The sequence below is a fragment of the Cebus imitator genome, unplaced genomic scaffold (assembly GCF_001604975.1).
Source record: "Cebus imitator isolate Cc_AM_T3 unplaced genomic scaffold, Cebus_imitator-1.0 Scaffold102, whole genome shotgun sequence".
NCBI classification, from domain to species: Eukaryota; Metazoa; Chordata; class Mammalia; order Primates; family Cebidae; genus Cebus; species Cebus imitator.
In genome coordinates, this window is record NW_016107417.1 from 5,640,388 (window position 1) to 5,654,649 (window position 14,262).

Sequence of the window (14,262 nt, forward strand, 5' to 3'; positions counted from 1 at the left end):
TAAAAATGAAAAGGTGTTGATACATAATAAATTGCTCCAAAACCAACTTGCTATGTATAGAACACTGATTTCAGAAGTCATAGTTCCCAGTATTAAGTTATGACTCATATATATTCTTTTTCTGTTCTGTTCAGTAGTTCACAGCAGATCTGAGTGTTTTAATTAAAACATGGAATACAGAAAACAACAGAAAACTTAAAGCATTAATTTCATCTGGAATTTCACAGGTAAGTTCATCATACTTTTAACTTATAAATTATCCTAATTGATTAAAATGCCCATAATAATGCCCTTTACAAGGTTTTAAGTATTGTTGACTCAGCCACGAAGTTTGTTGTATATTCTAGTATGATTCTTTCATCAGAGGATTTGAAGAAGTTCAAGAGTGAAGCTCTACTAAGGCATTCGAGATTATATATATTTTCTTTTTTCTTGTTTAAAAAATAGAGACAAGGTCTCTTTTTGTTGCCCAGGTTGGACTGGAACCCCTGGGCTCAAGTGATCCGCCTACCTCAGCCTTCAGAATAGTCAGGACTTCAGGTGTGTGCCACCTCACCTGGCTCTTATAATATATATTTTCTTAAAAATTGAATTATTAAAATACCATGGTTCTTCAGGAAAACCAAATAACTGTAAAAACTTAATTTGGTGAGTCATATTCAAGTTCTGACTCAGCTCCCTTTATGCCTAAGAAAATGCTCCATTGAATACTTTCCTCTTTCCCCTTTGGATGAATGATTTATCGTCTTCTTTTGTCCAGACTCCAGCTTTGTTCCGTCCACCTTTGGATGATGCAGGTAGAACTCTGTTTTAGGAAATGCCTTTGTCCCTTTCACAACTGTGTCGTGTCCAGACCAAATAAGCCTTTACAGAGATGGACCATTGTTACTCACTGTGGGGTAGCCTCCCACTGCATGGGTAGCCACATGGATAGGGTCAAGCATATGGGGTTGCACAGGATATTTTTACTGCCCTTGCACAACAGATGCACTCAAAAGTTACAGTTCATTTAACAGCAGGCTCTTTGGCAAACATCTCTCTTAGGACTACGAACAATGGTTTTATATGAATAAAAAATTGTATATTATAAATATTGATTTGATTTTGTTCCCAGGCCTTTTGGCATATCATGCATTAGAGGCCAGGGGAAGATGAGAGGATCAGCTAGAAATATGGCAATTTGTAGGGGGCACATCAGCATGGGAAAGGAAGTTGAAGCCATGGAACATCCCTAGTGTGGGGCCCCAAGTGTCTAAAGGTTGGAAGATTTGGCTGGAATCTTCCTTGTGCTCCTTGAGGCTCTGAGACATTAAGGAACTAAAAGAAAGCTAGAATAGATGGCTTCTATTTCTCTGTCTCCTATTTGGAACTATATTTAGCTATTATTTTGTTTCCAGACTTTGTTTTCAATAATGGAGTTACCACTTTATGCAAAAGCAGAATGAAGTAGCTGAGACAGAGACCCCAGAGCCCACAAAGAAAATATTTGCTATCTGCCTTTTATGGGGAAAAAAAAGTTTGCCCACTTCTGGGATAGAACATGGATTTCTGCTAAACTCTTAAGCTGTGCATTTTGAACAGGCTCATAAAAGTTAGAATAAAGAAGTCCTGCTTCTGTTAAAACATTTCACAAGCCTATAGCCACCATTCCTGCAGGATGACAGTGAGGGCTAAAACCATGTCTCATATCTGGAACTACATTTGGCTGTTCTGGTTACAGACTTTGTTGTTGAGAATGGAGTTACCCACTTTCTAAGATAAAACTTACCATCAACTTTCATCTCTAAGTATTAAATAATTTCTTTCTCTATACCGATACAGATTCTATAATTTATGCCTTTATTGGGCACTAACATTCTGAGAGTGCAAACTCACCTCCCTGCCATGGACTGTGGTCAGTAATTTAGAAACATTTTGAGCTGGGAAGCCTCCCCCATGTTCTCCAGGTGGGCCTCACTCAAGATGTTTAGTCTGAAATGTGTAGTTGTGAGCCTTCCGCCGTGCTGTGCATTGAGTGTCGCCAACTTGAGGACAGGGCTTGCCTGTCTGCTTCCCCACTGCTGCCCCAACCTCTAACACGGGTTCAGAATATCAAATGAATGAATGAAATACCCTCAGATGACAAAGGTAGTGGTAATTGATGGATTGTTGTAACTAACAAGAATAGTAAAGATCTGTAATATTCCCAATTTAGGGTAGTAATGGGAAGAAATGTTAACTAGAGCAGCTCCCTGATGCCCTTCCTCCAGTGGATAAAGCAGTGTGTAACAAAACAGACGCAGAAAGCCCAGCTTTCAGGGCAGCCTTGCTGCTGTTCTGTCTGACTTGTGTGATCTTCGCTCTGCTCCAGTTTTCCTAGCTCCCTGGACCTAGTTGACCTGTTGGCTCTTACCACTGGCTGCTCTGTCCCGTGGTGCTCTCCGACTACCCACCCTGAGTGTAGAAGTGCGTCTACTGCAGCTGCATTCTTTGCTCCCTGCCCAAGAATCTCAGGAGGCTGCGGGATTAGGTGTGAGGTTGGTCTCTTGGGGCACTGTGCCCTGGTAGGAGCTTGGCATTTGGAGTTGAAGGTCTCGAGTTTGGGTTCCAAGTCTTCCTCTACCTGGGCTGCACTGTTCCTGGAAAATGGGATTGATGTTAACACACATTTTACAATGTCATGAAATGTGCTTTGTAAATTGTAGTTAGAAGCACTGTAAACTTGTATAGTACTCAGAACTCTACTTCAGCCGTCTTTAAAAAGAAAAAAAAAAGGCCCTGCCAAAAACACCAACATGTATTGCAAATTATTAAGATTGATTTTGTATGTTTTTATTGGAATGTGCAGATAGGGCAGAAGCAAAAAGAAGATTGCAGCTAAGTTTTCCTTCTCAAGTCCTGCTGCTTTTGTTTGCTCCTCATTTTTCTCATTACCAAACCCAGAAATCCATAAAAGATTCTGCGTGCCGCAACCCAGAAATCTGAGATTCCCGTATACAGGGATCGTTTTACCTATAGGAAAGTAGTTTGTTTTCAAACGTTATATATGTCTTATTTACCTGTATCTTTAAAACTCAGGTGTCTTCTACCTCAGCACATCGAAACAGCAGGCTTCCATTTTAATGAAACTTTAATGAAAGACATTTTCCCATACATCTTAGAAGATACCTGAGGATGGTGGTTCTGCATCCAGCAGGGTTTCAAGGGAAGGATTGGGAAATGGTAATGGAGTATAGGTATTTATACTCACTGTCTACACTGTCTACCTAAAACTGTGTGGCAGCCACAGAGTAGTGCCTCATGTGGGCATTTTTCTTAAACTCAGTAAATACTTCAAATTCATTCCTAGAAATTGAACAATTTAAAATATTTATGCCAAAATGAGACCTTTTCTATGAACTATATTTTAAACATCGATAACAGAGTTGTGGAACCTTGTCATTAAAAGGGACCTTAGAAGTTTCTTAGAATGACTTAAAATGCAGTGACAAATCAACCTTTATAACGTACCTGACAGCCACTGAAGATTTTCATTGGTGAGGAGCAGCCCATTCTAGTAATCTGTATTGAACTCTCCCACTAATTTTTTTAAATCTTTGGGTCATTTGCCTTCTGGAGTGATACATATTGTTCAAAATAATTTGAAAGTATCTACCAGGGCCCTTCTGAGCTTTTATTGTCTCCAGAACGGAGCATCCCCAGTTCCTTCAACCACATGTCACACAATCCTCATGGGAGATGATAAACACTTCACCAAATGAGGTTCCCTCTTCTGACTTTAATGTGTTAATGACCCTTTGATCCTTTTGAAATGGAACACATATGTGGCTATGGAACTATGACCCCTTTTGCCCAGATGCTTTTTCTGTTTCTTGAACCTAGGAGTATATTAGGGTGTGTGTGTGTGTGTGAGAGAGAGAGAAGGACACAATCTATTATTAACTTGTAGAGTTTCTGTTAGCACTGCCATTCAATCACAAGTACTTGGGAGTGCTTCCTATGTGGTAGGCACTATACTAGGTGCTGGGGACAGAGTGGTGTGCAAGAATGAACGTCATCTCTATGCTGGTAGAGCTGCATGGAGCCTGAGAGGTATCCTAGCCCAGTACCTTAAAGTTCTGTTAAGAAATAACTCCTCAAATTCAATGACTTGCCTCCCTGCCAGAACTAGAATCCTTTGTTCCCTGACTACCCAGTTATTCCATTACATCACCACCTTTTATCATATTGGACTCATACTTAGCTAAACCATAAGGTCTGTTTAGGCTGCTGTTAAAATGGACCCCCATCCTGCTCTTCTGCAGCTGGTTTTTTGAGCTCTGACATAGGACAATAAATGTGTTTCTGTCAAATTGCATCTTGCTATCTTTGGCCTTTTCTCACCTGTTAAAAGCTTTTGGATTATAATTACATCTTTTAATGAATTTGTCATTTTTTCCTGTTTTTTTTTCTTGCCTACAAAATTGAATAAGCCTACATTCCTTTGTCTTTAATTAGAAATATTAAATGAGAAAAGGCTAAAGATAGGCCTGTGATTTCTTTTTTTCCTAGTTTGACAAAGATGTTCCAGTCAACCTTAGAACATCAGCAGGAGGGCAGGTCTCTGGCACTTTTGGTAACACTATTCTCAGAGTCCAGCAGAAGCCCAAGAAATGTGTCTTGAACAAATTACTGTATAAAAAATACACTGGCTATGATGGATCAGCTAATTTTGAAGCCATCTAGCCACTATCATTACTCACATTTTCCCATTTTGTTTAGAGGGACTATAAGTGCCCAGCTCTCTTTACAGAGAATCCTGATTCTTAGGTGTTGTCTAGGAGTTACCTTGGTCCTCTGTTGAAGAACTCTGTTGAAAGTGGAGCTTAGGTTAGTCAAACAGCATTCTGTGAATCTTCTAGCTCCTGACGGTTGTTGCATTTGTGTCTTAAGTATTCACTAATGTTTACGGAGTCTCAGCAACTGCTTCAGAGTTATTTGGAATGCAGATTCATTAAGATCAGTCTCTTCAGCAATTTCTCCATTACCAAAAAGTGAACTTGTTGGGGAAGACTTGTTGAAAACTGGGTGAGGATTTAGAAGAGCTGAGCATGATTTGCATGGAGATTGAACTAGACTTCCCTTTTTTAAAAGTTTCTGGTTTAGCCACCTGGGTAGCTGGGATTGCAGGCATGCACTAGTACTCGGGGCTAATTTTTGTATTTTTAGTAGAGACGGGGTTTCACGATGTTGGCCAGACTGGTCTTGAACTCCTGGTCTCAAGCAATCTGCCTGCCTTGGCCTCCCAAAGTGCTGGAATTACAGGCCTGAGCCCCGTGCCCGGCCAGAAGTTTCTAGTTTAGCTTTGACAACTCTTCACCTCTGAGGAAGAACAGAGGTGCTGCACTATGAAAATATGAAGACACCAGGCCAATAGGATTAAACAAGGTTGGAGGTAAGCTTTGTAGTGCAGAGGCTATAGACTTCACTTGGGGTGGTGAAGATACCTGACTTTACAGTGCAGCTCTGCAGGCTCGGACACCCTGACTAATGAGCAGGTGTCCAGATCTCAGGCTGGTTAGCTGAAAGATACATGTTGTAATAATGGTTCCTACTTCCTAAGATTGTTGTAATCAAACAAATGGAAGCAGTGGAACATGCTTACTACAGTACCAGGATCAAGCAAGGACTGTTGCTAAAATTTTGGAGAGAAGGGAGTATGTAGAAGTTGGATAGAGTAAAAAGCAGGTTCTTTTCAATGTAAGCCTTTCTTTCCCCTGACAGAGTAAAGCATGTAAGTGTTACCAAATTAGGCAAATATACCAATTGCTATTCATTCAGTAAATAAAATTTCACTTCCTATTATATGTCCAGCTGTGTGTTCCCAAGTAAGGAGAAAAATGTAAACCATATCAAATATGCACAATCCTCAAATAAAGGAGCCCGACGCCACTTGAATATCACACGCACTACAGTTGGAAAAGGTCCTTGTATTTTGCAGCTGTCCTCTAGTTGCTAGAAGTGCTTATGGTGAGACTTTTGGCAGTGTGAGTATTGCCCAGAAAAGATGGCGTTCAGTGGTAGGAAGACTGGGGCAGAAAGAAGGATTCCGGGAGAGGGGAGCCTATGTGCAGAGGAGGATCCAAGAAGTGTGCATTTGGCCTTGTGGACCTCTACCAGGAGTTCCTGGAGGCTCGTATTTGCAGGATAGCGGAACATCAGGCACTGGGAGAGTCTAGGGGAAACAATCCTTGGACTCTAGAAGACTTACTGATTTGAAAGGAAAAGGTGGACCCACTAAGATTTATTTGCATGCTTTATTGCATTTTAGAGGACATCATGCCATGCAAGACACATTTGGGAGTTAGGAGCAAGATTTATAAAGGAAATGTAGACAATGTATGTAGAGGAAGCACATAGTGTGGACTCTAATAATAACAGCAATGCCATCGACTTAGCCCTTACTGTGTAGCAGCCCTATCCTAGGTGTTTAACATGTATTATTTCATGTTGCCCTCAAAATAAACCCACGAGGAAGGTATTGCTCCCATTTTACAGATAAGTTAACTAAAGCTTAAAAAGTAATTTGCTCGAGTGTACTATTTCATTGCTTCTCAAACTTCTTCAGTATGTCCATAAGCCACCTGTTAACAATGTTTCTGATTCACTAGGTCTGGGGTGGGGCCTGGGGCTTTGCATTCCTAACACGCTGCACTTTGAGTAGTGAGGGTCTGGGCATCACATTCGAGTCACCTGAGAGCTTTAAAAATACAGCCACCTGGTGCTGGCTTCGGCAGCGCATCTGCAAAAAATATGGCGGCCACCTGAGCCCTGCCACCCTCTGAAACTCTGATTTAGTTAGTCTGGGATCCAGCTTGGCTTCCCGTGTTTTTCAAGTTCTCCAGGAGATTACAATGTGCAGCAAAGCGAGAACCACTGGGTTAAAGAAGAGGAAAAAAAGTAGTGGTCAGACAGCACTGGTTGTGTTTATTTATAGTATAATCTGCGGAGGTCCTCGAACACAAAGCAGCTGCAAGTTGTGAAAATAATTAAGTGTTTAATTGATGAGTCTAGTTGAATAGTAGAGTTTTATATTGCTTTGTTTATAAGTTAATGTGTTTAGTTTGAATGGGTACTGGGGAAATTTCTCTCAAGGATATGAATTGATATGTGAGTTAGTTTTCCTTTATAAGGAATATATATGATTGATGTGTGTAATGATGATTTGAATTAAGCTGAATAGGCACAGGACCTTTTTTTAGGCAATTAAGATTTCCACTCCCTTCGCAGTATCGTTTCTTTTGTGTAGACAAAAAGTTAGAATGTTGTAAAACTGACTGTAGTTTGTAATTGTCTGTAATAGTTAGCACATGGTTGATCCTGAATATAGCATGCTTGGACCTAAAGTTCAGCCAACATTTGTTTTTTGTTTTTCTGGGCCTTTTAAAATGCACATGATCAGAATCAGCATAGCCTATTACAATAAGATTTTGTTATTAGAAGAGAGCTGAAGAAAAGCATAATCCAGCAAATTCAACTGACTTTTGGATTCAGTGTATTCTTGAAAATATTTACTAAGTGGATAAAAGTATATTACCAAACCATTTGCAAAGTATGCATATATTCTCACAGAGAGCCTACTATGTGTTAGACGCTGGCTATATGGCAGTGAATAAGGTGGGTCAGGTTTCCCCCCTCTCCAATCTTACTTTCCTTTGAAGGGAGCAGACAATCAACAAATATAAATAGATTTTTAAAAGTCTAGATAGGGTTAAATGCTGAGAAGGTGTTAGGTTTGAGTCCCAGCTGAGGTCCGAGGGGAGTGGGTGGATGGGCAAATAGCTGAAAGAACACCCACGTAGGGGCCGTAGGCAGGTGAAATTTAGTTTTATTCAGCAGCTGTTTAATCAGCAGCTTACTTACACTCTTTCACATGGTTTACCTTCATTTTGTCTGTTTGCTTCAGCTTTGTGGCTCCTCTTAGCCTGCTGTGTGGCTCCTGTCACCCCCAGCCCTTGCACCTGTATCCCTGACCTACAATACTAGCTTGGGAGTTAGCAGCTTCACTTTTTCCCTTTGGGGACAAGCCAGTTCCTGGCCACTTCCTTCAAGGCAACCTGCTCTCCCTTACAGGGATCAGTAGCATTACTTTCTCTCTGGGCACTAGTGCACGCCCAAGCCATGTCAAGCCAATGCAAGCCCCTTGCACAACATCAGCAGGGCAGTTATACCTTTTACAAGCAATAGTGACTCAAAGCCAAGTGTAAACTTAGATAGGTTATCTAATAAGTAGACTATGCACCTGTGCCCTAAACTTGCTAAGTCACTTTGGCACAAATGTTGGCTTTCGCTATTCCTTAACCAAAGCAGATTTATGTACTTTACCAGAAGGGAATAAGGCGGGATAAGTGCTGGGGGAACTACGTGAGATTAGGGGTCATGGAAGGACTCTCCTAAGTGACACTGTGCTGAGATCTGAGGCATACGAAGGAGCCAGACTTTCCAAGAACCAGCTTTTTAGGTGGAGGGGGAGAGTAAGTGCAGGCTCCTCAAGGGAGGAAAATAGTTGACATATTCAGGGATAAGAATAGGAGCCAGGCCGAGTTTGGGAGCCCCCACCTGTAATCCTCACACTTTGGGAGGCTGCGGTGGGAGGATTGCTTGAGTCCAGGCATTTGAGACCAGCTTGGTAACATAGCAAGACCTCCATCTCTATATATCTACATATTTTTTAATTAAGAAAAGAGAAAATAAAAAAAATGGAAGCCATTGTGGTCGAAATAGAGTTAGGAGGAAGTAGCAGTAGCAAATGAAAGAAGGGCTTATATAAACCCATGGAGCCAGAGACTTGACAAATCTTCATAAAAAATGTGAACATTGTGGCTAGGCATTGTGACACATACCTGTGGTCCCAATTACTAGGGTGGTCCCAATTGCTTACTTGGGGCCAGGAGTTTGAGGCTGCAGGGCAAAATGATTGTGCCTGTGAATAGCCACTGCTTTCCAGCCTGGGAAACATAGCAAGACACATCTCTAAATTTTTTTTTTTTAATGTTAGTATTGTTACTTTTAAGCTTTTATTGTCTCTGTGCTTTTTTGGCATTCCGTAACTCTAATCAACATGTATTACATTTGCAACAAGAAGAGTTATATTTTTTTAATAGTTAAATTTGATTTCTTTTTGCAGGAAATAGCCAACATTTTTGTACCCCAGGAAAGAGTTTCCAGTTACTTTGGCTTGAATAATTGTGCCATTGTAGCATGTCTGTTTGTCTGTTTTCCTGGAGTTTCTGCATTTGAACACTGATAGACCCATTTATTTTCTAGTGTCCAGTATTTTTTGGTGCAAAATAAAAAGGTGTATATCTGTGTGAGCAATTAGTTACAATTCTTTTTAAAATATTGTATTTCAAGTTGTTCTATGTGAAAATAGTAAAGCTGAGATGCTGCTGTACTGTTTGAATCGAGGTTCAATGGTTGCCAGAAATTAAAACTCACTCAAAGCAGCTCTGGTCAGAAGAGCTCCTTAGCATAGGAAGCATAGTGAGCAGGCAGCACACTCCCTGGGATCTAGCAGTCAAGAATGTGGGATCTGGAGTCTTGTTTGAGTTTGTGTCTACCACTTACTAGCCTGTGATTTTGAGCATATTGACTGTACCTAAGTCTTAGTTTTCTCACCTATTAAAAGGGGATAGAAAGGGTTTTTGGCCGGGCGCGGTGGCTCAAGACTGTAATCCCAGCACTTTGGGAGGCCGAGGCGGGTGGATCACGAGGTCAAGAGATCGAGACCATCCTGGTCAATATGGTGAAACCCCGTCTCTATTAAAACTACAAAAAATTAGCTGGGCATGGTGGCGCATGCCTGTAGTCCCAGCTACTCAGGAGGCTGAGGCAGGAGAATTGCCTGAACCCAGGAGGCGGAGGTTGCGGTGAGCCGAGATCGCGCCATTGCACTCCAGCCTGGGTAATAAGAGCGAAACTCCATCTCCAAAAAAAAAAAAAAAGAAAGAAAGGGTTTTTAAAGCACCTTAATTCATGGGGCTCCCATGAAGATTATAGGAGCTGGTGCCTGGGAGCAGTTACTGTTGCTCCTCCCTGGTACCAGTGTTAATACCTGTTAACACTGAGTACACACAACGATACCCAGAATGACCTTGTGGACTGCCGAGCTTTTTTTTTTTTTTTGAGATGGAGTTTTGCTCTTCTTGCCCAGAGGCTGGAGTGCAATGGCACAATCTTGGCTTACCACAACCTCTGCCTCCCAGGTTCAAGTGATTCTCCTGCCTCAGCCTCCCAGATAGCTGGGATTACAGGTTTACGCCACCACTCTCCTGACAAGCTTTTTAAAAATGTTTGTAATGAAGTATGACATACAAAAAGGAAAGTGCATAAGTTATAAGGTGAATTGTCAGAGTGAACACATCTGTAGCCACCATCTACATCAAGAGACAGAACATAGCTACCACTTAGAAAGTCCCCTTATTCCCTCCCAATTATATTTCCTCCCTTTCCCCAGAGGCTACAACGTCCTGAATTCTAACACCATAGCTTAGTTTGCCTACTTTTTAACTTTGTGTAAATGGAATCATAGTGTCTGTTCTTTCTGTGCTTAGTTTTTTCACTCAACATTATGGTTGACAGATTGTCCGTGATGTCATGTGACATGGTAATTTGTCCATGATGTATAATGTGCTGTGACATGGATTTCTCTCCGCTACTGTGGGTGGATATTTGGATTGTTTCCATGTTGGGCCTATCATGACTAGTATGCTGTAGTGACCATTCTTGTACATTTGTTGAGGGGGGGCACCATCAGAAGGACTTGAGCCCCCACTTGTATATTTCTTGATGTCCTTAACAATACATACATTTTAATGGTGAGTGTTCTGCCTAGAGTGGGATTGCTGTGTTGTGGGGTACATATATGTTCAACTTTAGTAATGCTAAAAAGTTTTCTGAAGTAATTGAACCAATTTGTATTTACTCCAGACTGCTACTACTACAATTGTTATGGGTTTAATAATTCACAGAAACTGGTCTCTTAATTCAATAAATACAAAGATCTCCTAGGATGGGATTTCCAAAAGTGTAGGGTACTAGTCCTGACAGAGGTTCTGAAAATTAAACCTATTAAAATAGGTTCTTTGTTCAGAGAAATTTGAGAAACATTGCACATTGTATCCTCTTCTCAGAGAATACACCTTAACATATTAAAAACTCTGAGAAGTCCTCCACCAAAAAAATAATAGTTTAAGTTTGTTTGAATGATTTCTGATTTTGGCCCACAGAGCCCTTTTGCAGCTGTAATAGCTGTAGATAAGACAGAGATGCAGCCTGTGAGTAATGGGGCATTGGGAAAGAGGCAGCCATCTTTGGCTGCTGTAAATCGGCAGCGTTTAATAATGGAGTTCCTGATTCCCCACTCTCTGAGGATGGTACTTTTGTTGATGGTTGAAGCATCGGTACACTTAATACTCTGGAAGCTGATAACCTTTTTTATCTGGAGGTTTTCTGAGCTTTTCTAGTATTTGAGATGTTTTTTCAGCTGCTACAGATCAACCCCTAAATCAACAAGTAATTACCGGTGGCCGGCTGTTCACCCAGCATTGCACTAGGTTGGTGGAATAGATAAGATACTATTTGCTTAATAGAAATTACTTATAGTCTAATTGGTGAATTCCTGTGTAGTTAATATAAGCACAAGTTTATCTTAAAATTAAAAGTTCTTTTTGTAGGTATGGGGTCTCACTGTGTTGCCCAGGTTGGTCCTGAATTCCTGGCCTCCAGAGATCCTCCCGCCTTGGCCTCCCAAAGTGCTGGGATTATATGTGTGAACCATAGTGCTTGGCCACAAGTTTATCTTTTAGAAAATTGAATTATTTTAAAATTATAATTTCTTTTTTTGACGATGTGTGGCATTATTTAAGAAGTTAGTAATAAAATAATGATATACTTCCCTGTTGGGCCTTTTCATATTTTTTTCTATTCGTAGAGATTGTTGATAGTTCTTTCTGTCTCTCCCCTGGGATATGGAATTTGGAACAGTGTTAGGGTCCTTGTAGCCCACTACTCAACTGTCCTAAGGAGGCAGGCCAGCTGCCCTGTGCTCTCACTGTCAGGAAATGAGCCAATCTGAGGTCTCCAGCCTGTTTGATTTCTATGACACACACATGCTATGAACATAGTGGGCACTTCAATTGAGCCCTTATTTGTCTACATGCCTGAGTTTCATTTAAAATATATATTTATTTATTCTTATGGATTTGGAATTTGCCCTGAAAATTCTGCATTGCCAGACAAATATCCCAATGCTGATTGCAGGCAACCCTCAGCCAGTCCATGGTGCTGGGCCTGGCTCAGGATCCAGTGTGTCAGTGAACCAGCAGAATCCTTAGGCCCCTCAGGTCCAGCCTTTGGGTGGAATGCATGTCAGTAGTGCACCTCCTCTGATGCGAACTTCTATGCAGCGTGGAGTTCTAGCACCAGGGCAAATACCAGCATCCATTACAGGACCTGGCCCTGGTTCCTTTGCTCCTGGAGGAAGAATGCACACTCAGGTTGGAATGCCAGGAAGTGGACCAGTGTCCACAGAATGGGGACAAGTGCTGATGCAAGACCCCAGAGCAGCTGTGCAGCGGGGATCCTTGCCTGCCAACGTCCCAAACCCTTGAGGCTTGTTCAGAGATGCTCTGAATGATCCATGGGGAGGCACTTTACTTTCTGTAACTGGAGATGTAGAGCCTAGAGGTTACTTGGGACCACCTCATTAGGGTCCACCCATGCACCATATTCCTGGCCATGAGAGCCGAGAACCACCCCCACATGAGCTGAGGGCAGGACCATTATGTGAGACCAGAACTTTAATGGCAGAACCAAGAGGACCTATGTTAGATCAGAGGGGTCTACCCTTGGAATGCAGAGATGGACAGGATCCCCGAGGAATAGATGCATGAGCGATGAAGGCCCGAACCATGGAGGCAACAGGGTTAGATGCCAGAGGATTAGAGGCCCGTGAAAAGGAGGCCCATGCAATGGAAGCTTGTGCAATGGAGGCCCGAGTGGTGGAGGCCCATGCGATGGAAGTCTGAGGAATGGAGGCCAGAGGCATGGTTACCAGAGGCCCAGTGCCTGGTCCCGGAGGACCAATACCTAGTGGAATGCAGGGTCCCAGTCCAATTAACATGGGGGTGGTTGTCCCCCAGGGATCCAGACAGGTCCCAGTCATGCAGGGAACAGGCATGCGAGGAGCGAGTTTACAGGGAGGAGGCCAGTCTGGTGGCTTTAGTCCTAGGCAGAACCAAGTCACTCCACAGGATCATGAGAAGGCTGCTTTGATTATGCAGGTTCTACAGCTGACTGCAGACCAGATTGCCATGTTGCCTCTAAGGCAGAGTATCCTGATTTTAAAGAAACAAATACAGAAATCCACTGGAGTACCTTGATAGGTTTTCAAAAATACCTGATGAGAAATCTGGAAATTAATTGTATAATTTTGTTGAAATATTGAAAAAAGATGACCTGCATCTTAATCATTGAATGACTCAAATCAGTGCCAGGTGGAAGACTCCCATCACCTTCTCTCAGAACAAAACAATTCATTTTATTATCTTAGTTTGTATATTTACTGTGACTTGAAATAAACTTTGAACACACACACACGCACACACATTATTCTACATTGTACATCTTTATAAGGTACATGTGATATTTTGATACATGCATAAAATGTGTAATCAAATCAAATTCAGGATGTCTATAACCTCAAACATTTATCATTTCTTTATGTTGGGAATATTCAGAAACCATTAAATGCTCTTGATCCTGGGCCAGGCCCTATGCTGACTGGTTAATCCATGTTCTTTCCATTAAACCTCACAGTCATTGAATTAGCTTTGTGATGCCTGATTTATAGCTGAAAAAAGAAATTTTTGAAAAGGTAACTAACTTGCCAAAGGTCATACAACTAGTCATTGTTACAGTCAAGATTTAGGGTGGATTGGTTCTGATATCCAAAGCATTTTTATTACACTTTTTTTCCGTTTGTTTTGATAAAATACAAAGAAAACTGCAAATATAAGAGAACACCTATATTTCCATCACCCCGAATTAGCAGCTGTTAATTATAGTATAGTATTTGTGGCTAGTGTCTTTTTTTCCCTTTAACCACGTTTCATTCATTCTTCCTGCTGATGAGTATGGTATGTTTTCCTGTAGTCTCATTTTAAAAAATCATTATTTATACATAGCTGCTTCCAAAGGTTCATCATTTCTTTTTCTTTCTTTCTTTTTTTTTTTTTTTTAAAT

The 14,262-nt window shown here is 41.3% G+C and overlaps 1 protein-coding gene and 1 pseudogene across 17 annotated transcripts in view; both read left to right on the top strand.

The window, feature by feature from the left end:
• Positions 1 to 14,262, top strand: part of B3GALNT1 (beta-1,3-N-acetylgalactosaminyltransferase 1 (globoside blood group)) — a 26,287-nt gene that overhangs the window by 2,601 nt on the left and 9,424 nt on the right. For 6 of the 17 annotated variants that reach the window (XR_005201629.1, XR_005201631.1, XR_005201632.1 and 3 more), the window contains one exon: positions 135 to 227. Coding sequence is in view for 4 of the 17 variants with exons in the window: in XM_037741660.1 (XP_037597588.1) it covers positions 138 to 227 (90 nt within the window). In the remaining 13 variants the exon portion in view is untranslated. Of the gene's footprint in view, positions 1 to 134; positions 228 to 2,350; positions 2,446 to 14,262 lie in introns of all 17 variants that reach the window. The other 11 variants (XM_037741660.1, XM_037741662.1, XM_037741661.1 and 8 more) reach the window with 3 other exon arrangements.
• Positions 10,252 to 14,255, top strand: LOC108310325 (annotated as a pseudogene).